Raw genomic sequence first — 23,570 nt, 5'->3', positions numbered from 1 at the left:
GAATAAGCGCGCGCATTTCGAGAACATGGCGAATTTTGTTGTTTCGATCTGCGATAATCGAGATAGGTACGATGGTGTTGTTCTCTTAAAAAGAGCACGGTGACCTATATTTTTTATTGCATAATTTTTGTGTACAAATTATCCCCTTTAAACAAAAAAAAATTGAAAAATTACCAGAAGGAAAAAAAGATTTCGCTAGAGCCCATTACCCAGGGATGGAAATTATGATCTTGAATACAACTTCTCGAGAAACGTTTTCAGCCGGCGTCGTTTTAAGTTGAGTGATTTTTCCATAAACTATATAAGACAATGTTTAATGTGCTCTAGACTTTCTACCTATCAGGTGTTTTTTCAAGAGTGACTTTAAAAACCCTCTCGTTTAGATCAGTACCGCAAAATGTACGCTGAGCCGATGAAATAACGCGCGTGTTTAGTATCATGGCCCATTCTATCTCTTAAGCAAGCACGGTGACTTAGGGAACATTCAGGGAAAGTTTCAAGAAAATCATTCGGCACCTTTTTTTTTCCTGAGGAATCATCTTAACCTAGGTAAAAACGGATTTAACATGGACGGATCATGTTCAGGGACCTACAACATTCACGGCAAACGGAACAAGTCAAAGTGAAATTTGCATTTTGCCAAAAATCAAAGAAACTTATCGCATTTTAATCACTTTCTTCCGTTAACTACAGATATCAACAGAATTTTCCAAAAAGACAAACGGAAGAAAGAGAGAATTTTTATTCTTTTTTGACAACAGTTTTCGTTTCAAGACTATACCCTGACTTAACTGTTTGCTAAGTTAATTATAATGTGTTGTGATTTACGACGAAAAAAATTCTTAATGTTTCGTTAATGACTCCCAGGGCGAAGCTTGCTATCAGTAAAGACTCTGAGATCATAAAAATATGGATAATCCTGCCTGTCCCTTCTAAATTTGCACCACGCCTAGCAACAGCTTAAAAGCAAGCTTATCTTATTTCCACAAACACATTTGTCAGTGAAAAAAAAAAGAAAACCTCACGTTAACCTTTTCTTTTCAGCCAAGATATAAACAACAGATTAGCAATGCTCCGGAGCCATTTTTTGGGTTTGTGTCTGCACAGTGACAAGGAAATCGTTGACGCGCCAAGGAATTGGAAAATAAACAAGTTTCTTATAGTGATTTGTAAGACGGAAGTTAGGAAACCTCGAACCGATCACGCAAAAAGCAATTCGGCTTATCTTTTCACTTATCAGTTCAATCTTTCAAGGGTAGGCCTGGATCATTTCCTCAAATGGATTATTTGTTACTTACAACCTTTGACCAAGGAAATGAAACCTTGTGACGAAGTTTGCAAGTCAGTGACGGAAAACCATGTCATGACCTCGAAGTCTCTACGCCGTTTGGCTCTAGGACCGACAGTGATGAATCTATCCATTATTTTATCGGTTCAAATCGGTTAAATTAGCTCAGGTTGCTTAGGTAAGCTCCTTAGCTAGTTGTCTTCATTTAATTTATGCAGTAGTCAAAATCGAAAACTTGTACCAGGCCTTGAGTGCATTGCACGGAACCAACCACAGTTGGCCGACGCGGAGCATCTGAGGTTTTACGTGTTTCAACTTGTTCTCGACAAAGTGGGACGCAGACTTTGGGGAAGTTGCAACTTGATATGTTTCGTACTATGGCGTGGTTTATTCTACGAAGTACAACCAACCAACCATATGTGCGTAGCTGGTTGTGGCTAGTTTTGTTAGGTAAGTAAATCACTCGTAATTAAACCAGGGCGAACTTGTTATGAATGATATTAAACATGTGTACTGCATCGGAACCTGCTAACCCCAAAATATCATGATTACATTTTGACATTAGCGTGTATTTCAAGACTGGTAGAGGTTTAATTTTTCATTTCATCGTATATAAAATGAAATTATAAGTTTTGAAATGATTAAACTTACACATTCAACATTCAGTAGGAGTTTTTCCTGAGGAAGGCATCGCGTTATAAACAGATTTGCTTCAAAAGATCGAAGAGCTTGTTAAATTTAGTCACATCCTGAAATAATCAACCCAACATCCGCCATCATAATCTGATAAACTGGCAGTGTTAGTGTTGGGTGGCAAGAGCTAAGAGTGCTATAACGAGTTCATACATTCCTGGTACAATTTAGAATTTATAATCGATTATAAACTGGGGAAGAGTCGTCAAATCAAACTGAACTTGATATTATCTGGTATATTTGGCTCAACGATTAGCAAATTATGTACATACGCTAATGCAGCGAGAATTGCACACAACTGACCATCATCGATTTCTGCGATTATTGCACGTGTTAACTGAAATAATTCCACTGCTAAACTTACTTCGTAGAAGAACTCTACCGAAAAGTCTCATTGTGAGAAAGTTGGACTATTCACTTCTAGAAAATAATTCTATCCTTGTGACCAATTTGCGTTATTTTTGCAAAGACTATACAGCTACTTTTTAGTATACGTAGTTTCATCTGTTGTCGCCCCGCTGTTGGTAAAACCTTAGGTTTTCAGTATTTAAACAACAAATCCGGACATAAATAAGATCAAAACTGTTTTGTTTATTGCAAAATACTGGAGCCGACTAAGAGATTGAGAAAACAAGGAAGCACCGTGAAGAGAACTAAGATGCTCAAACAATTACAACTTATGAGAAAGTAAAAAAAATATCCGACTCATCTGTCATTGTACTGAACTTTCATGTTTGACCCAAGTTCTACTCTTTCTTAAAGACAAGCACCTTTTTCTTGCGTGAAAAAATTCAGGTCAGATATGTATTAGATATCTAAGCTGCTTCCATTGTGCTAGAAATCGCGTCTCCCTTTCCACTCGATAGGCCACAGCTATCTTTACCCCAAACGCTGGTTTACTTAAATAGGAGAGCGTTAAGAAGGTAGAAAAGAATAGATGATGTCATTTGCAGAGACAAGTTCGATAAGTGCCCCCATTTAAGGCTGGGATTATACATTTGTCACTTGATTCTTAAGACATTCAATTGTTTTTCTTCAAATTTCGTTGATTCTAAACCTTCTTAGAGGACCAGTTTATGTGACAAGTTATTGTCCACTCTGCTGATTACTTTGTAGTCGACTGAAATAATCTGCACGCGATCATTTTGGAATATCCTTTCATTTTCTACCTCTTTGCAAACACTGACAAATTGATTTCCAGATCATCAGATTTGGCAGATCAATGTGTAGTCTTGTTTCCGCTGCCGAGTGTATGCAAGGCTACCACAGGCAGCCCAAGCTCGGTATACGATTTATACCCTTTGTATGGGAAAATTAACTTTGAGCTTATAAATACTAAAATAAGCTGTCAATGCAGAAATAAATGTCACTTACCTCTACGTACAGTTGTCCTGGTCTTTTCTGTGAAATCGGAGGGCAAACTGTGTTTGTTTTAGACGGGTTTGTGGCTTACGAATTTTTAAGATGTCGCTAGTTGTCATTTCCCCTCATAAAGAGAAGAAAGGCTGGTGACTCGCGGCGGTCTCGTCCCACAAATTGCTCTCGCGTCACAAAGCAACGGTGCGAATCGCCATAAAAACGCCACAGCCTTAAGGCCAGATAAATTTCCTATCACATCAACTCCGCTCCGGGACCACACAGCGATTTTGGCGGATAAATTCCAAATATTGTTCGGCTTTCTATAATCTTCCCCTGCGCTCGGCTAGATGTGTGGCTACGGTCGTTATAGCTTGATGGCGATCGTATTATATTCTGCACTCTCATTGGCCAAGTGTTTCAAATTGTCCAATGAGAGTTGCGCAACGCGAGCAAAATGCGCTACTAAAGGGCAAAAAACTTGTACCGCGCAGAAATTCATTTTCAACTGACAATTTTGTTTTGCATTCCCGTCGTACAGAGTTTAACCGTCGATGAGAACGAGTTCGACACAAGTAAATAGCTTTAATGAGCAAAAAGAATGGCTTAGCTCGCCCCACCCATGCGTATCTCATTTTGTAAATTTCTTCACCGTTCTTAAACCGACGACATGAGGTTATGTGGAGTACTCGACGATAAACTTTTAGTTTTTACTCCAGACATCGATACCGTTAATTTAATTTTTAATTTTAATTTTAATTTTAATTTTATCTTGTTTTCTTTGCACAACGTAATGAAAGAAACCAATATATATCAATAAAAATAAGAATAGAAATTAAATGAAAATTACAAAACCACGATACCATTAACAAGTAAAGAAAGAAAAAAATGGTGCAAAGAGGAAGACTAGAAAGGAACTGACGAACCATACGAGCTAGTCCACCTTAAAATACATTACAAAATAAAATTAAATTAAAAAATATATATTTAAACAAAAAGGAAAAATTCTAGTGTAAAATATATATAATAGAACATTATACCCATTAGGCCTTTGGATTGTCATAGAAATGCTATTCTTGGAAAGCTAAGGTGGTACACACTTTCCCAATCGAACAAAGGAAGAAAGCACCACTTTTGATATAACTTTGCAGTATCGAAGTATTTCGTAATTAGGGAGTTTAAGCAAGGAGTGTAACTCAGCGCTATCATGAGAACTGTAATACACCAACGTTATCGTCAAGGCCTAAATTTAGTTATTTTCATGTTGTCTTCAACCTCAAAACAATCCGTTCATGTAATTGACCTGACGGTATTTTGTTGAGCGTCTTAATATGAGCACCCCCACTTCCATTTCCCGTGCGTCGTGAAAGCCACGCCTTACCATGTAATTTACAGTTCACCAGTTCCACTAATAATGTCAATTTTAAGGTTCTTTGATACTTGAATATAGGCTCCTGAAAATCGAGATGGTCTCTGAATTCCGGCACTTGAGAGCTAGAAGCGCTAGCGCTCTTCAGTAATCGTTTGGAACAAGTTGCGCACCATGATATATTCAATAACTCGAATATTGTTATAATTTTCATCGCATTATCGACACACGTTGACGTGTCACTTCTAAGTGTAAACTGTGAAAATCTGCGATTACGCACGGAAAATTGAGGTTCGCCGCAGGGATCTGAGAATGTGTGAAAAACTTTGTTATTATGTTAACGGTTTCAAAAAAGAATGCTTTGATGGTATTGAGTTGAGTAAGGGAAATGATTTAAAATGGTTATTCCACGCCCGCGAGTGTAATTACGTCTTTTATATCACGCAATTCGATCACGAACTTCGTCTCACTATTTTAATTTATTGAAAAACAAGAACTTAAGTTAATTACCGACCAGGGAGAGTCGAGTTCCATTAAATGTTTACTGAATGCTGCTTCGTCTTTCATTAAACTTTGAGTAGAAATCGCATGACTCGAAAAAGAAAATCGCATTTTAGGGCGCGATGTTAAAGTAAAGAGTATATGAATATTTTTCTCATGAAAAGGCGTTCTTATATTTTGTATAATTTTAAAAATTAGTCTCCTTTGGAGTCCATGTCGCGAAATGCCATTAGCAAGTTCACAGCTATTAGGCTTATAAAAATGTCAAGAAATTCCTCGTCGAGTTCTTACTCCACTGCCGGAAATTGCATTCATTTGTCGCAACAAAACAATGGTCTGAGTTAAAGGAAGCGCTAATTAACTTAACCGGATCATGCAGAAATTATTCCTGTTACAAGATTAATTAAGATGATTTGAGTATTTGATCTTTTTCCAATTTTTTGATCGTTTTTGTTTTTGGTTTTCATGGATCGCGTTGCGAATAGTTACAGATCCTTAGATCGAAATGGTAGGATAAGAGCGAACGAGAATAAGTTCTTCGTTTTGAATCTGTCCAAAGGTCGAACTTTTTGCAATCTCGACCCCAGAGCTCTTCTCTTGACTGAGGGAGAGAAGAGCTCTGGGGAACAAGGAAACAAAGTGTCTTCTCATTGGCTTTCGTGAAGAACAATCAAAAGCGTCTCTAATTGGTGTATTCATGTTAGCGCGAGGAGTGAGCAGGCGCCGTAAGGTTCAAATAGGTTCTGGTGACGAGAATGGAACTTTTTGTAGAACAAATCCTTTCCAAGTGCGCATGCTCAGTAGTCGGGTTGCTGATTTTGAGGAGACGTGTGTTCACCAGACCAGAAAACAGTTTCTTTCAAATGTGGTATTATGCACGTGCTTATGTACGAATAACTTATGGAAAAACAAAGGAAAATTTCCTTGAGAATATCACATGATCTGAAATGGGAAAACAAAACGTACAAGCCAAAGAGGTCAATTGTCCGAGGATGATTAGGGAACTTAATTCGAAATGGATCAGATTTGCATAATTCTCACTAACAAAACAGATTGTAACTGAACCTTTTTTCAAAACTAAACCTACCTAGCAAGAGATTTTAATGCCCTTAATTATTAGCGAAGCCTAATACATCACAAACGTTTACGTAACTGTCGTCTCCTGACATTATGATACACAAGTCTCACCTGAATTTCGTTGAGAAGCCATTCCTTTAAGAAACAGCTGTGGCTGCGGCTGTGGCAATAGCAACGCCACAAAACAATAATTTTGTTGGTTAAATGGGGAAAAATCATCTTGAGGTACCCAGCCTGATTCTCAGATTCTCGCTCTTGTCACGCACCGAAGGGAGTAGAGTGCATGACACGAGCGACCAGGACCGTCTGAGAATCAGGCTATGCGGTACCCAACTGAAAAAAACGTAAAATAACCAAGTGCTTTTGACGACGACTGAGGATTGAACAGAGAATCTTAATGATCATCTGTCTTGCCTTTGAAACTGTTATTGTCAATCCATAAGAAACTTCTCCCTAATTGAACAACGAGTTGGAATAATCACAAAATAAACCGATATAGCAGACAAGAGAGATTTAGCAAGGTGTTTACGTGAAACGACAAATGGAAAGGAAAGGAAAGGAAAGGAACTTTATCATGTTTAAGTGTTTATTCGTTCTAGTGCTGAAATTAACAACTAACGCAAATCAAGTCAAATGTTGGTTTTTGAGGAGGGGGTAAAACCCGAGTAAAAACCTCTCAGTGCTGCAGAGTAGAGAAAACCAACAAACTCGACCCACATATGACGCCGAGTCTGGGAATCGAACCCGGGCCACATTGGCGGGAGACGAGTGCTCTCACCACTGCGCCATCCCTTCACCCCAAGCAGGCAGGGTGTCGCTTGTCTCTATTTTGAGAAGTTGTCTGATCTCTGAATATAACAGGCCAGAAACGAGCTTAAATTGACTTGCTCCCAACTGTGTGGCTTAAAATTCTCCAGTTGTGAAGGTGGCTATCAATCCGCTCCAATAGATTTGCTTATCTCTTTCCAGCAATAAAAATTGGCCGAGATCGTGTTTTCTATGGAGGCGTTTAAAGACAAACCATAGGATGTTCTCACATGGCTGTTTTGTTGTCATGGTAACTTATTACGTCACATCAATGGTGCATCTTGTTAAGAAATTATTGGTGTTTCACATGGTACCATAATATTGCCGTTACGTGAAACAGTCAGGTAGATTCAATCCTTCCAAATGGTACAGTTATTGAAAGTAGTGAAACTCTTTCGAATTTCTTTGATTTTCGGTAAATCTCCAATTCGAGCCAGGCTTTTGCCTCAGTGCCGTAAACGCCACTGGCTAAATCTCTCTAGCAACGTCTTTTCTTTAAGGCTCTCTTTTTCATTGTGTACCGAATAATAGACCATTTTAAGGCCCGTTGAAACGGTTTCAACATTTGGTTCAACATGCATTCAACACTTTGTTGAACCAAATGTTCGGAGCGTTTGAACAGGTCGTCCAACATTAAAGAATGCGTAAACAATGTTGAAAGCCTGTTGAAAGTGTGTTCAATCAAGTTTAAATCGGTTTAAACTTTCCTTCAACATCGAACATCCTTTGTTCCCGAAAATGTTGAGGCCGTTTGAACACTCTGTTGAACAATTGTCATCATATCATCATATCATATCACATATCTTTATTTACCCTCGGATTTTTAGAGTAGCTTGGTGTAGCTAATATCTCCGAGCATTTACCCTCCCAACCATGATACACCACAGAAGACAGACCACAACACCGGGAACTACATGCCCTACTCTTTGCGACAAGTGTGCGGGTTCTTTTACGTCCCACAGGATTATGAACATTGAAGGGTTGTGAGACGGACCTCCGACGTATCGTCCTTATCCGAGAAGACTAGAGAGTCAAACATTTGCAGATGTAATTACAAAGGCAGAACTTTCTCCTCAGTTTTTTAAAGACCTTGAGTTTTGGTCCAGCCGGAGGTGAACACACGACCTCCCGCGTAACAGCCCGGAGCTCAACCAACTGAGCCACTGGTGCGCGGTATAACACACGCATGCTCACATCAGGCCGCAAAAGTTAATATAGCGTAGCTTATCTGGACGAGAGAGACTGGTTTCTAGTTCTTAGTTCCTCGCAATCAAATTTCGCGAAAGTATTGGTTCTTTTGTTGGCGCAATGTTGGAACCGTTTGAACGGCCACCGCACAACTTTGTTTTTTGATCCGTTCAACTATTGTTCAACTTTTGTTGAACGAATGTTGGTCAATTATTGAAACAGCCTAAACGGGCCCGTTACAGTTCTGCGTTCAGTAAACCAGGCCTTGAATAAAAGCGAGGCTGGAGTTGATCTTGTTTTTTATACAAACCCACTGCTTTGCTAATGTAAATAGAAACTCGTTAACATTACAACAACATGGTTTACATAAGAAAAGCAACGAGGTCTGTACCAAAGGAAGGTCAACTCCAGCCTCGCTTTTATTTAAAGGCCTGATACCTGAGCACAGAACTGTAAAATGGTCCATTGCGTTCGGCATAGGTCACTTTCAAAAATACCATAATACTCTTTGTTTTTGCCCTCGAAAATTTTGCATAAGCACTGTTTCCAGATTCTCTTGGGACTTGCAATGGTCCCGAGAGAAAAAAAAACAAGGCTAATGCATAATTTTGGAGGGCAAACAAATAGTATTATGGTATCTTTTGATAGTGGTCATTTAAGAGACCGCAATTTCTAATCTTGGGGGGATTCTAACACACTCACACTTTTTTTGAAAAATTATAACAAATTTGATTGCAAACATTATTTTCTCTTTAGTAGGAGTGGACGTTTGAATGACTAGCTAACAATGAAACTACCTGCTTTTCAGTATCCTCGTTTATGACATCAGAATCAGGCTTGACATTCCTTCAGCACCCTACTTCCCAGACGGTTCAACAAGGAGGCCATGTCACCTTAAATTGCACCGTTTCAGCGCAGAGGAGAATCTCCTACGAATGGAAGCATAACAACAAAACTATAAGAACAAACAAGCAGTCGAGATTAACTATAAGAAGGGATGGGTCCCTCAGGATAACCAATGCAGATTTGGACGATTCAGGGATTTATCAGTGCACTGCAATTGTTACAACTAAAAGGAGCCACACCGTTCTCAAAAAGGCTAGAAGTCACACAGCAAAACTGACAGTAGAAGGTACGTGTGGACGATCTTCTATCTTTTCTGCAACTAATAGACGGCACGTCTCTTGCTGGCTTTCTCTATTGCTATTACCGGCCATAATACAAGAAAATAACGTCATTCACGTTAGTTGGTATAGGCGTCACAAAGTGACCCTGTGACCATCACCTACCGAAGTTCTTAGGCTTATTAAAAGGAAACCTCCACTAAAACCAGAAAATAACTTTAAACCACAGAACGTACATAATGTTTACAACAATAATTGTTTGAACTTTTTCCAATTTTTTTTTTGTATCTGAAATAAATAAATTTTAAAAACGCTTGTTTTGGTTTAAATTTCAAATTTCCCGGGCGCCACGATCTTGACCAATTGTGACGTGTCGTGGTTTCCCTGTAACCTCTTTGTGTGAAGACAAGTTAGAAGGGAAAACAGCTCACTTTCGGTTGCTGTCCGCCTCTCAAAAACGTCGCGTTTTTAGTTTTGTAGTAGATCGAGTATTCTATTTATTTCTGTAGAGTTTGTCAATTTTTAAATAAAGTTTTATCAAAACGTCACGTGCTATGTCTATCTGTACCAACGCTACCATCAAGAGAGAACATCATATGAACAAGACACCATTCGCGCTCTTGATGCTGCTAAAAAATATTCTAAGGATGAAATCGCCGCCTATCCTTATTCGATTCCGGAATCGCGAGGTCACGGGTTCAAACCCCGTTGAAGTCCTGAATTTTTCAGGCTTCTCTACGCAATTGCAAAAATTGCTCTCATAACTGCGAAGATCATAGCTTCACTTGAAGACCTTTAAGTAAGTAAAACTCAAATTCGAGACTGTAAAGTCGATCTTCCACGTGACTATAAAATCAACAGATTAGCTGGTAAGCATTACAACTCGTGGTTTCACAAGCTGCAAAGTCGGTTCAGAAGTCACAACAGGAGAAGTTAGGAGGGAGGGATCGAAGGTTTTGGTTTGAGACCTGTATTGAAAGACCCAAACCGTCTGCAAAGCAAGAATTTGATGCCATTTTGTCGCTCCGTAATCCGTTTTAACAAGTCGCCCCGCTACTTAACGAGCGGATCATTTCAGATTAAGCACGGAGACGGTTTTGGACCGAGAAATGAGAGGCGCCATTCTTTGTTGAAAGGACAAAGACATTTTGTTTTTTGTAAATTCTGGGTCTTTCAGTTTCATGTCCTCGTTCACGAAAGGTACACTGTCACCCTTAATTCGATGCGATTTTCCTTCGGAACAACCCAAATCAGGAGCTATATCACCCTGCAGAAAAATGTTTCTTCTTTCAGATACCCATAGGGGGAGGCAACATCATACAGTTTTCCGATTTCTGTCAAGGTCCAATGTTTTACAATTCACTTAATCCCGAAATTACTTGTTTTCCTTCTTTAGCGTCTCAGAGAACTGAGCTCAAAGAATCACTTTTTGAGAAGTATTAATTTCTTTATAAACGTTGGAATCGTTGTAGTCGGTTCTGTTAATCTGTTGAATGGTGAGAATTCTCCCAGCCCTCTTCGTGTTTAGATCAGGCTACGCAAACAATCTTCCGTTGCTTCATGGGTTTGTTGTAGCCGTAGCTGTAGTCATATTGGCATATGATGTTCTAGAGGAGACATGACAAGCTCCAAATTAGTAATGGGTTTCTGGACATTTCGTTGCACTGTTGAGGTCTGTTCAGTACAAAACACTAAATAGACAGCACTTCATAACACTAAATAGACAGCACTTCATAACTGTCAAACGGTGAACGCGAGTCTAAAATTTGCGTTTTGTCGAAAACCAAAGAAATGTGTTCGGATTTAGCTGGTTTTTTAAATTTTTTTGCACAGATAACGAGTAGATTCTCTCTTCGTTTGTTTGCTTTTCTTTAGGAGAGAGACAAGGTAAACAGAACCTACACTGTAACAAGAAAATAACTTTAAACCACAGAACATAATGTTCACAATGAAAATTGTTCGATTTTTCCAATCTCGGGAAGTGTTTGTATCTAAACTAACTTGAATGAATTTCAAAAACGCTCGTTTTGGTTTTCAACTTTCCTGGGCTCCGCCATGATCTTGACGAATTGTGACGTGTCGTGGTCTAGGTCTATAAGGGCAACAGTACAGGTCATAATTATTCAAGATGGCTGCGCCAGGGAAATTCGTAAGTGAAAATAAGACTAATAAGGGATTTTAAACTTTTTTTTTTCAATCCAAACACTTTTTTGGAGAAAATTTGTAGAGCAAGTTTGATTGCAAACATTGTTTTATTAGGTTTAGAATTATTTATTAGTCGGAATTGAGGTTGCCTCTTTTTCCCTGCTGTTTTATCATCAACGCGGTGCTAAAACTCTCTTTTCCTTTGCCTTTCTTTGTAGAGTTCTGTTGGAAACAGTTTCCCTTCATTTCATTTCAGGTATGTGCAATAAGGCTGAAATTGTAACTCGGCCTGTTCACACTACAAAGTTTACTGCAGGAAAGGAATTATCGCTTCTTTGTCGCTGTCGCAGTTCCAGCATAGGAACCGTACGATGGATTAAGAATGGGGATACAGTCATCCCAGTCGAAGGTCGCATCTCTATGGATCAGAGAAGACTGAGTATAAATGGCACAAGTTTTGCTGACAGTGGAAATTACACTTGTTATGTGACAGCTGATAAACTGGGAACAGCCAAGTCGGAGAAACTTGAAGTCTGGGGTAGGTGTTCCCTTCTACGGTATACACATACTCTTTTGGTATAAGAACGTCTGATTTTGGGGCTAAGGCTGACAGTTCTTATAATTTTTTTTTCGATTTGAGCCTGAAAACGTTCTTCAATTAAATTGTTCTTAAAATTGTGTGGTACACTGTTGCTAAGTTCGACTACAGAGTTGTTCTTGTGTGTATCATGCAATAAGAAAATTGCTAATGTTAAAAAACGTCCCATTTATGGATGCAGGGATGGCGCAATGGTGAGAGCACTCGCCTCCCATCAATGTGGCCCGGGTTCGATTTCCAGATTCTGCCTCATATGTGGGTTGAGTTTGTTGGTTCTCTACTCTGCACAGAGAGGTTTTTCTCCAGGTACTACGGTTTTCCCCTCTCCTCCAAAACCAACATTTGCCTTGATTTGAATTAGAGCGGTTTTCAATTGGCTGTCGAAAGTAATTAGCGAATTTCTTTGGTTTTTCATCAATTCACTCAGTGATTGGTTCAAAGTTCTCGCACCATTTTTTCAACCAATCAGAAGTGAAACCGAAAACCAATCGTGGCTCGAGCGTGCACATTTTCCCGCGCTTTGTGTCGGCTACGTGTAATTACTTCGAGTTTTGATTGGTTTACTGGATCGTCTCCTCTCCGTCCTTTTTGATAGGCCAAAGTGATTACTTTGCTTTTGGTTCTACGACACTCGATTGAAACTCACTCTAATTGTTGATTTCAGTTTACAGTGTCTCCAATTAGCGCCTCAGCGCTAGAACGACTATATAGACACTCAAATAAAGTTCCTTTCCTTTAAGTTCCTATCCTTTCCCTAAGTATTTGAGTTCCTGATAGCGGACTATAGTTTCACATTTCTTTTACCTTAAAATTTTATTATGCATTAGTGTTTATACCTTATTCCTAAAACTGGGGAGACGTCTAGGGTATCTCGATGTAAAATATTCACTCGATCTGCGGCTGCAAGCCGTCATTTGTTAATCGATGTCTGGCAAGAGTCCAAGATGAAACATAAGCCACGAGTAAGGGAAATGGTAAATGTCTCATCGACAGACTGATGCTATTTCTGATTGTCTCATGTGCAGTTGGTAAGAAACCTCAGATCATAAGGCCTCCTCCGACCAGTTCACCGGCCGTCAAAGGGTTCGCAATGTCCTTGAATTGCTTAGCAACAGGTACACCACCTCCCATGGTACGCTGGTATTACATTGGCCCAATGTGGTCCGAACACGTGAAAAAATCCATAAAAAATGATTCTACATATAGTGTCTATCAGAATGGGACGCTGATCATAAGAAACGTTGAAGCAAGGGAAACTGGCTTTTACGAGTGTACCGCCAGCAATTTGATGGGAAGTACGACCAGGAAATGCAAGGTCTATACACCAGGTAAACTTGGGACGTTTTTGAGATTTTCGGGTAGTTTTCCTTTTAATATAAAGTGCTTAATTGAGAGTCAAAAGTAATTTCGCGATTATTTCGATCGGTGTAATATTTGCATAAAAAACCGACAAATTATTAGGGGGTAAACAGCGCTTATTCTTCCGACATTCTTGGTGAAACTCCCAATTTTGAAACTGAAATTGCATGAGATCATCTGGGATATCGCGCTCAACTTTTCATAGATATTTCAATTCACTACTTGCACAATCCCATAATACACCTCTATTACCCCCCAAAACTTTTGCATAGCCATTGTTTGCAATTTCTCATGGGACATGAAAGTCGAAAACAATGCCGATGCAGATTATTTTTGGGAGGGAGGGGGCTAAAAGAGGTGTATTATGGGATTTGTGCAAGAAGTGAATTGACTATTTTCACCATCCCATAAAGCAAGGGTCTTTACATAAAAACAATACAAGTTAATTACTCTTGGGACTGCATGACGCTTCGGTGAACTGGATATCAATTGTTCTAATGTAGATAACTCCCCCCCCCCCCCTTCCTGCCAAAATGAACCGTATTATGGGATTGGTGAAAAAAGCAATAAGTAAACCACGGCGAAAATAGGGCGGGCGGAGAAAAGCCCTGGGAACGAGGTTGTATGCCACGTGTTAGCAATGCCCAGCATACCGGATGAGAGTGCAGGAGACTTTCTTGCGGAAGTCGCGGGTTCGAACCCGGCCGGAACAACGCTTAAGATCCTAAGGTAACTGAGGAAAAAGCGCTTCTTTTGAAATTTTCTCCGAAAATGGCAGAGCTTTCATATCCTCTTGGTTAAGGCGCAACTTCACATATAACTTTGTGAGACGTTATTCGTCATGCGTGGTCGATCCCAGACTTTGAAAAAATCTTCTAAACTGGTAGACTATCGATCGGTCAGACACATAGATAATCGACAATATATATAGCCAAATTGGACGCCGTCCAAGAGCAGAAACAAGTAAACTGGGTAAAATTACTCAGTCCCGATTTTTTGGAGGACTTACTGGTTTACGATGTGCATAATATGCTGACGAGGCAAAATTTGTAAAAGGAAAGATTCTTTTATAGTAGAAAAAGCAAAAGAGGACCAGGAAAGAGAACGGATGCCCCATATATAGGCCTCTTCCAATGATAATTCCTTCTTTAATCTTGAAGCACCTGATTGGCCAGTTGTAATCACGTAATGAAGTTTTAAATATGCGCGGCATTGGGAACGAGAACTTAAAATAGCTTTGGGAAACTAAAAATAGATTTAAAAAACTATGATGGGGAACGGGGTTCCGTACTCTTACATCATAATCTCTTGGTAAACCTAAATAACTCAGCATTTTGTTTTCATTTGACATTACAGTAAATTTCATAACGAAACCCAAAAACACAACGGTAGTGAAAGGGAAATCTACAGTGTTGCGATGCAACGCCACAGGAACACCAGAACCTACGATAACCTGGGTAAAGGAGCAGGGTGGAATGGACAAAAAGAGGTTGAAGCAACTGGCCAATGGAAATCTCCACATAAGAGATGCGCGTATGGCAGATGCTGGACATTACCTTTGTATCGCATCTAACATAGGAAATTTGAAAGAAGTTGAGGTCTCTCTGCGGGTCATAGGTATGCTGCTCTATTTCAAAATGCGATTCGTGTTGAGTAAGAGCAGGCGCTTTTGCAAATAATTGGTACCTCGTTTACTTAGACCTAGTTACCTTTAAATTTTTATCGTCCTGATAAATTCAAGAGTTAATTTATGCACTTGTGACGTTATCGGAGACTCCACATTTAATGCACATAGTTGGATGCGTGACAATTTTGATAAGAGTCACGAAGTGTCTGCTTGGCCTCCCCCAATGGCATCTCAGAATGCATACATTTAACGTCACAAAATGTTCCCAAAATTCCGATCAAGTAACGATTCACAGCCGCATTTACGCTCACCTCAAGTTGAGATAGAGAAAGATGTGAGTTGTCAATCATCTCATTTCAGAAAGTGACGTTGTAAAACTGAGCCATTCGCACAAACATAGCATCGAAGCGTTCCTGGGCTCAAGGAGAAAAATTACGTGTGAATTCCATGGAATACCGCCAATCAAAGTCACGTGGTCCAAGAAAGGTCCAGAGGAGTTGCCAGCCCGAGCGGAGAACCATGGAAACTCTTTGGTTCTTAAAAAAGTGGCACTCACCGATGCCGGTCAATACATCTGTAATGGCTCTAACGCCTTCAGTTCTGAAACAGCGTATGTCAACGTTTCTGTTTATGGTAAGTAATATAAGGTCACGATGGTCACAGGCGCACCATGCCATTTTGAAAACCTTGCGCCTGCGATCATCGTTAAACTGACTGCGAATGAATAGACCATACATGTGTTTTGCGATGATGACTCGTGGATTACTCGGACTGTGATCCGTGGAGTCTGCCTATGACGACGCTTTTCCGATTACAAGTTCGGATGCTCGGCCTCTAAGCTATAGGAGACTCGTAAAGAGGCCGCTGAACTAGGCTCGATACGTCCTGCTATTCTGCTGGGACTGAAACTGTCGGAAATGTCGCACACTTTCAAGTGTGATGTAAAAGGAGACGGCGAATGTTGACTCGAGTAAACGAAAGGAAGTGTCCTTTTTTCGATGATGACTTCTATAACGTTACAGTAACACGATATTTATGTTTAAAGAGGGTCGACTCGAGCTCACTAAAAAGCAGCCTCGTTGTCATTAGAGAGATAAAGAGACGACCACAACTAAGGCGGCAAAAGCGTCCCTAACTAAGATATAACTAAAGTATCAGTTAAGTATTTCACGATTATTCCATGTTGTTTATGTTGTACAATATAGCCCGAAGTATCCTATAGAGTGTTTTCACGTGACGTCACGGCAGCCATGTTGGTACGCCTAACTAATCCTCCGGGAATCGAGCCTATTATCATGCGAACGTTTCCTTTTGTTTCGGTGGAAAAACAAGGTTCCTGATCACTTGAGTGAAAACACTCTATAACTGCATTTATAAGGACGGATAAAACAATGAAATATACACTGTTGTCTTCTCACGTTGTCGAGGAGACTAAATTTGGTCATTTAACGTTCTTCGGGAAGTGTTGTAAATGCGTGCCACACGTGCAACGCGATAATGTTTCTTCTTTTAAACGATAACATTATTCTTTTATGGCATTTTTTTTTCGGTGCTGTAGCCGTGGGCGTTTCTTAATCGCCCTGTTTACAGGACAGAGCACTTAGTAATAACCTGTAGACATCTTTAGAGAGCTTCCAACGTCAAACCTATTGCCACTCTTGGTTAGAATCGTGCCATCCCTAATCCAATTCGATTTTCAACAGATCCTTTGAGATTCCTGCATGAGCCGGAAAATCAAGCCGCATTCATTGGTGAGTCGGTTTGGTTCCACTGTGTGGCCACAGGTAGCCCACAGCCTAAAATTACATGGCTCAAGCATGACCAGGGAAGGCGGCCACTGGATGCCGAAAAGTACAAGGTGTACAAAAATGGTTCTCTTAACATAAGAAACGTGACGTCCAGCGATAGAGGACGGTATTTCTGCATTGCTGCGACGCGAGTTGACTTAAGACAGAAGACAGTGCATCTTTTTGTGAAAGGTAATTTACTTCCTGAATTCGAAAACCCCATATATTGTAAATATGTTGTAGGCGCGAATGTTGCAAGCTATTATCAAGTCAAACGGATTTTAAGTGTGTTCTGTCGAAGAGCGATCACTCTATCATGTTTAGTGGTTCCTTTTATTTGTTACAAACACTCCATTGAAAAATTTGGACCTCCCTCTTACCCCGTTCTGCAAAGGGACTACAACTTGGGAACAGAATAGTTGGAGGCCACCAAACCATTAACCACTAAAATTTCTTCGATTTGCAGACCATCCAAAGAAGGACGATGCAGGGCCTATTCAAGTAGCAGCGTCAAATTCAGCTCGCAAGGCTTATAGCTATAAATTCATGGTTGAAATCGTTTCTTCAACAGTTTTAAGTGCAATGGCTAATGTTCATTTCCGGTGAAAAAACGCGGACTATGCACAGGAAAAAAACACCGCCACTTATTAGCACTCGACAACAACAAGTGTTAAGCACTTAAACTGGGCTTTCAGAGAAAAGAAGAGAGATCTTAGAAACCAGGATTTTCTTTGTTTTTGAGTGGTCTAAGTTTAAAAAATGATGACAAGACAAGAACAGTGTAAAGATAGTTAGCAATGGACTTAAGGGTCAATAAATATAAGTGGTTTTCACATGACGTCATCGCCGCCATGTTGGAGTGGACGAAACAAAAGATCTCTCGATCATTGGCTCCTTTTGTTTGTCCATCAGCAATTGTACATTACATCATCGTTATCTGTGTCTCTAGAAATTGGTTGCAAACCACCTATTGGCCGAGTCGGAAAATACTAGAATATTCTTTGTTTGTCCCCCCAAATTTTGCATCAGCATTGTTTCCAGTTTCTCTCGGGACTTACAATGGTCCTAAAAGAAACAAAAACAACGCCCATTCTTTGATTGCACTCACGTGATAAGACGGCCATTTTGGTGCCAAAACAATAGAAAAATGGAGCTCAAATTTTGCATAATAATAGAGTCAAATTCCCAAACGACTTTTTCACTTTTGTTCTTTCAAACCAACATGGCCGCCGCTCTGACGTCAGGAGCAATCAAAGAATAGGCCATTTCCGAGTTCATGTCTGCCTCCTCTTCAAAGCGAGTCTAAGTGCGAAGTTTTTCTTATGAAAATTGGTTTTCATTCATATGTAAAGTAGAACTAATTACCATTACAAAGACTTCGCACTTACACTCGCTTTGAAGATGAGGCAGACATGAACTCGGAAAAGGCCTATTCAAAATCTGGGAGGACAAACAAACAGTATTATGGTATTTTTCGCTTCGGCAAATAGTTTTTTTCGCCCTCAAGTTTAGCAATTTGTAATCTTGTCAAGACAATTCAAGGCCAAAGAGTGGCAGCTGTAAATAGAATGAAAAAACTTATTTTTAGTGGCAGATATAAAATGATGAGAGGAGGGTGGGGTTCCCTCACTTGAAAACGAATTATTAATATTGTTGTCATAACAGACTGTAAAATTCGGGTGCTAAATTTTTTGTTCCTTCTTAGAATGTAAGGAAACTTATGAGGGTGATAATAATTTTATAGCGTGTTTAATAGAGGCGTTTCGGTTAATTAGCATGCACTCTGTGTCCAAATAACAGGCTCCAGTTGTTTAAGGGCTGGATAACTTTATCTTAAGTCGCTATCCAAAGTGCAAAATATTCTTTGTGTTAAAACAATGACGAAAGGTTTCGAACACGCGTTTACTTAGGTGCACTCAGAGTATCCATATTCACAGTTACACGAGCAAATCCTAAAAGCCTGGTTTTCATTAGCGACCCGAGCACAAGTCCATGAATAAGAACGCCCGGGATTTCTCGCTTGGTCCCGCAAGATCAAAAATCGTTCGTTTTTTTTTTTGCGTGTTTATGGACCTCGACTTCGTCTCGGTCCATAAACACGCAAAAAAAAAAGAACTTGGCCAATATCCAGCCATCTTGACCGACCAAGCTTGGTCAATAACCCATATTTATTTCACCATGAAAACGGAGTTGGCGCAAGCATAAGCACAAGGATCAGTTTTTTTTTTCCTTTTCCTTGCGCATGCGCTTAAGCTTGCGTCCGCTTGTGTCGCGCACAAAACGCAGCATAAGCACAAGGAAATTTCCTACGTCTGGCCAATTAAAGCACTCGTTCCAGATTCCCCGCGTCTGAGCGTTTGAACAAAATGGCGGATGCCGTGGTTTATTTCGATTCTTATGTCGAAGTTCGTTTTCACTAGCATAAGCCACTTATGCTTGTGTTTGCGTCGCTAGTGAAAACCAGGCTTAAATCTTTGCACAGATTGAAACTGTCTGATAGTGACTTATCCACCAGATAAAGTTATCCGGCCGGCCTTGAGCAACTAAAGCCAGATCACTTAAGAACATCAAAAAAAAAAAATTGGGGGTAGTCACGCATTTTTCAAACATCATTGATGGATAATATTTGTAAAAAGCTTTAAAATACAAAGCTAATTATGGCGTTATTTCTCAAATTGAAGCTTAATTATCTCTCAAAAATGCATGGTTATCACCAATTTTCTTTTTGGATACCAGGATTGCTTACTAAGATCTACTTTCTCCAGATCTGTATGAGTAAGGATCACCGACAGGAAACCCGAGTATCTCGAGATGCGCAGAACGTATGCGCAATAACAATAGTTGGCACCGTCCTTAATACTATTCATTCGGGAGTCACACAGCTGGGCGTCTATATTTTCTGTCGCTCCACGAGCCCATGAGTAAAAACGCGCCTCTCCCATAGAAGTCTATGGGTCAACCTTTGCGCATATCTTTCTATTTTTAGAACACCACGAGTTCTTCGGCTCTGCACGCATTGTTTATAATGGCTAATCAGAATCAACTTAGTGTCAACTGGCAAAGACAAAAATAGCAAAAACAATGTATGCAAATTGATGTAAATTGTGAGTCTGCTACGAGTAAAGGTTGACTCGAGGATATAGTGCGCAGGGAGGCTGCGACTTGTCGCCTAGTGTGTCCCGGCCTTTAAAGAAAGGATGTTCTTCGCGGTTCTGAAAGAAGGATACAAACTTATCATTTCTGTTGACTAGTTGTTACGAAAAATAGTATTGCGTGACAAGCGTTACTTTCTCGACCCTTCGCGAGAGTTCGTAGTTTGTTTATTTTTAGGTTCGTGCGTAAGCGTTTCTAAATCGGTGTGTTTTGTAATCTTTCTATTATTAGATTCATTACTAATTTAGAAAGTTCTAGAAATTTATTGTCAGAGTATATAAGTAGACGAGTCCAAGTGGAGTGTTTTTCTAACTAGTTTTTCACAAGCGAAGAGAGTTGGCGTTGGCCGTGTTTAGTCAAGTGTGACAGAAGCTGTGTTTATTCAAGTTGGCGGAGGCCGTGTAAGTTTATTCAGTACGTGTTGTTCAGAGTTTTACTTCGTGGAAACTACGTTCATTTTTGGAATAAATCTTCTTGTTGTTGTTCCGACAACCCTGCGTTCAGTTTAGTTGCAAACTACCTTTCCTCAAAACGTTCGAACTCGTAACATTGGGGGCCTGTCCGGGAGAGGAATTCATTTGTTTGCTGACTACAGAAACCAGGAAAGGACAATTCAAGAAGGAGTTACAGAAAAGTAAGAAGAACTGTACGAGAGAGTATATTGTGTTTTTGCTGTGAAATACTGCCATGGAAATGGATAAGTTTATACAGATTGGAGAAAAGTTCGGATTGGAGGGAGAAAAGCTGCTCGAGTTTGTAGAAAAGCAACAAAAGTTAGAGGAAGAAAAAGAAGAAAAACGCAGACAATTGGAAGAGGAAAGAGAGGAGAAACGTAGACAGCTTGAAGAAGAAAAAGAAGAAAGACGCAGACGACAGGATGAAGAAAGGGATGCGAGACGTCAGGAAAGAGAAATTAGGAAGTTACAACAGGAAGCTGACCTCATGAGACAGAAGGAAGCTGCTGAGGTTGCCAAGAGAGAACATGAATTAGAACTTGCTAGAATAGCAGCAATGAATGGTGATGGTCATACCGCAGAAAGAGGTGACAGAGAGGATCGGGCTAAGGCACCTAAACTCCCCTCGTTCGTTGATGGCAAAGACGATTTGGACGCCTATTTGCAGAGGTTCGAGAGATTTGCCGAGACAGCTAAGTGGAAAAAAGATGGATGGGCATCGAAGCTCAGTGCTTTGTTGTCTGGACGGGCACTAGAAGTGTACTCACGTCTATCGGAGGACGCAGCTAAGGATTATGACAGGGTAAAGATTGCGTTAATGAAGAGATATAACCTTACCGAAGACGGCTATCGTCGAAAATTTAGAGTATCCAAACCAGAAGTTGACGAAAGTCCGGAGCAGTTTATTGTGCGACTGGACAGATACCTGTTACGTTGGCTAGAGCTTTCGGATACTGCGCGAACCTTTGATGGTCTTAAGGACTTGATCGTGAAAGAACAATTTATTGACTCTTGCCCTAAGGATTTGGCAATTCACCTGCGAGAAAGGGCACCTGAGACCCTAGCAAAGATTGCGAAGATCGCTGACCAGTACTTGGAGGCTCATGGTAAACATTTGTTCAGCTCAGCGGGCAGAAAGCCAACAGTGCAGCCTGAGAGGGAAGAAGTCAAGAACATGCAGATTAATCCACCAGCTCTGCATTGCTTTAAGTGCAACACCCGAGGTCATAAAGCTGTCAACTGCCCAACCCTAACAAGAAAGTGTTTCCTATGTGGTAAGCAGGGACATGAAGCTAGAAACTGTCGATCAGGTGGACGCAGATCCGGAGGACAAAGTAGGGATGGTAACCCTGTGCAGCGTGGTCAAGTGAGTGCCAGTTGTTTAGTTCAGCCACCTGAGGTTAAACCTACTGATGAAGAAGTTAAGGCCTGTATTAAAGATGATAAGCTGCTGTTAGCCTGTGGTAAGAAGATTCCATTGTTGAGTAGTGCTTGTGTTGAACCGTTGATTGGAGTGAGAAGTAAAATGCCTGTTGTGAAAGGTAGAGTTGGAGAGAAGCCTGTTGATTAACCTGCGATCAGGCTCTATTTTAGTTTCGCGTGCTACGTAATGTGGAGTTGGCGAAACGAAAAGTAGAGCCTGACCAAATTCCTCTTCGAAATTCCTTCCGCCCACCTTGTTTGATTGATTGACATGTCCTTCATCGGCCAATCAAATTTACTTCCATTACACCAATACACGCGTGGACGGCAGATTCACGCTATTTTGTTTTGACCAAAGTTAATTACCGTGGGAGGAATATTATAAACGAATTCGAAAGTTACATTTAAAGCATGGGGAATGTTTTCGACGACTATCTTGCGGCAAAGGCCGGTGTAATTCTCCCTCCGAACTTCACTGAATATGCAATCTTTTAAGGTTGACATCTTAATTTGAAATTGAGATAACCTATCATTTTGTCGTTGGACGGTTTGACAATAGCTTTTTAAAGAAAAAAAAGAGAAATACGTTATTCCTTTAACGTGTTTGCCCATGAAGGTTTCTTTGGTGATTTTTTCGGGTAATATCTTCAATTGCAGCGCACGTGTATTTCTAGAATTGCGCGCAGTAAAATCATGATACGTTTGCCTGTTAATTTTTTGATGGAGTACGAACAGTAAGATGGACTCGCAAAGTTTCTTTTATTGTTGTACAATTGATCTCTCTGGAAACATGCCATTTTAGTTTCTGGAGTGTGAGTTTAAAGTTAAATCAACTGGAAATATTATGAAGTGTGCAAACAAACCGTGTCATGTACAGTAAAGAAATATAGCCGTTTGATACACAGATATTCAAAACATGCATTCGTGTAACTTGCGATTTTATCAGCATCTCCTCCTGTTGATATATATGTCCCTTGTCTCATCCAGGAAACCAATATGCATCGGTTTTCATTGCCATTTGAAAGAACCAGCTATTTAGCTTTCAAAACATCAGTGAAGTTTGTGCCAAAGTACTTTCAACCCCATGGCCACAGAGCTCGACAACGGAATCGCTAATTTCACTCGTTCCAGAGATTCAAACCCGATTCTGGACAAGTTATGAGATATTTCAGATGGCATATCTCCATTTATACAAATAAAATCAAGTTGCACCGTCCAAGGCATTGTAAGAACAAAAGGGAGCAAATTTCTTCGTACACTTATGGCGGATTAGTCTCGAGGACTTCGCGAAAGCTGCGCGCAATCACGATGGCATTTTCACTTCCGGCGTTTCAACAGCCAATCAGATCACGAGTTTGGTCGGCCAAAATTTGGCCGACCGTCCGGAATTCTTGAGAGACTTTTGGTCAGGCCCAATTTTAGCGAGCGACGACATAAGAGAACATATGAGCGAAGCTAAAAATGGGCCTGATCGCAGGTTACCTGTTGATGTTCTGAGAGATACTGGTTGTAGTGGAATTGTAGGAAAGAAGGACCTTGTGTCTGAGGATCAGTTTACTGGCGAATTTAATGTTATGCTGCTCATTGACAATACGGCAAGGAAAGTTCCCATCGCAAAGAT

The 23,570-nt window shown here is 40.2% G+C and overlaps 2 protein-coding genes across 3 annotated transcripts in view; both read left to right on the top strand.

Moving 5' to 3' along the window:
• Positions 1 to 1,297: 1,297 nt before the first annotated feature.
• On the top strand, positions 1,298 to 17,757 carry LOC138027937 (matrix-remodeling-associated protein 5-like). Its single transcript, XM_068875557.1, has 8 exons — positions 1,298 to 1,738; positions 9,088 to 9,411; positions 11,805 to 12,086; positions 13,172 to 13,474; positions 14,862 to 15,122; positions 15,493 to 15,765; positions 16,836 to 17,111; positions 17,386 to 17,757. Exons 1-8 carry the CDS (start codon positions 1,654 to 1,656, stop codon positions 17,523 to 17,525), a joined length of 1,944 nt encoding a protein of 647 aa, XP_068731658.1. The 5' UTR covers positions 1,298 to 1,653; the 3' UTR covers positions 17,526 to 17,757.
• Positions 17,758 to 17,908: 151 nt separating this feature from the next.
• Positions 17,909 to 23,570, top strand: part of LOC138027935 (GRB10-interacting GYF protein 2-like) — a 19,875-nt gene continuing 14,213 nt past the window's right edge. The window contains exon 1 of one of the 2 annotated variants that reach the window (XM_068875555.1): positions 17,909 to 21,990. In XM_068875555.1, coding sequence (XP_068731656.1) covers positions 20,760 to 21,990 — 1,231 coding nt within the window. In that variant the 5' untranslated portion in view covers positions 17,909 to 20,759. The remainder of the gene's footprint in view (positions 21,991 to 23,570) is intronic. The other variant, XM_068875556.1, reaches the window with a different exon arrangement.

The sequence above is a fragment of the Montipora capricornis genome, chromosome 12 (genome assembly GCF_036669925.1).
Source record: "Montipora capricornis isolate CH-2021 chromosome 12, ASM3666992v2, whole genome shotgun sequence".
NCBI classification, from domain to species: domain Eukaryota; kingdom Metazoa; phylum Cnidaria; class Anthozoa; order Scleractinia; family Acroporidae; genus Montipora; species Montipora capricornis.
This window is presented reverse-complemented; position numbering and strand designations above follow the sequence as displayed.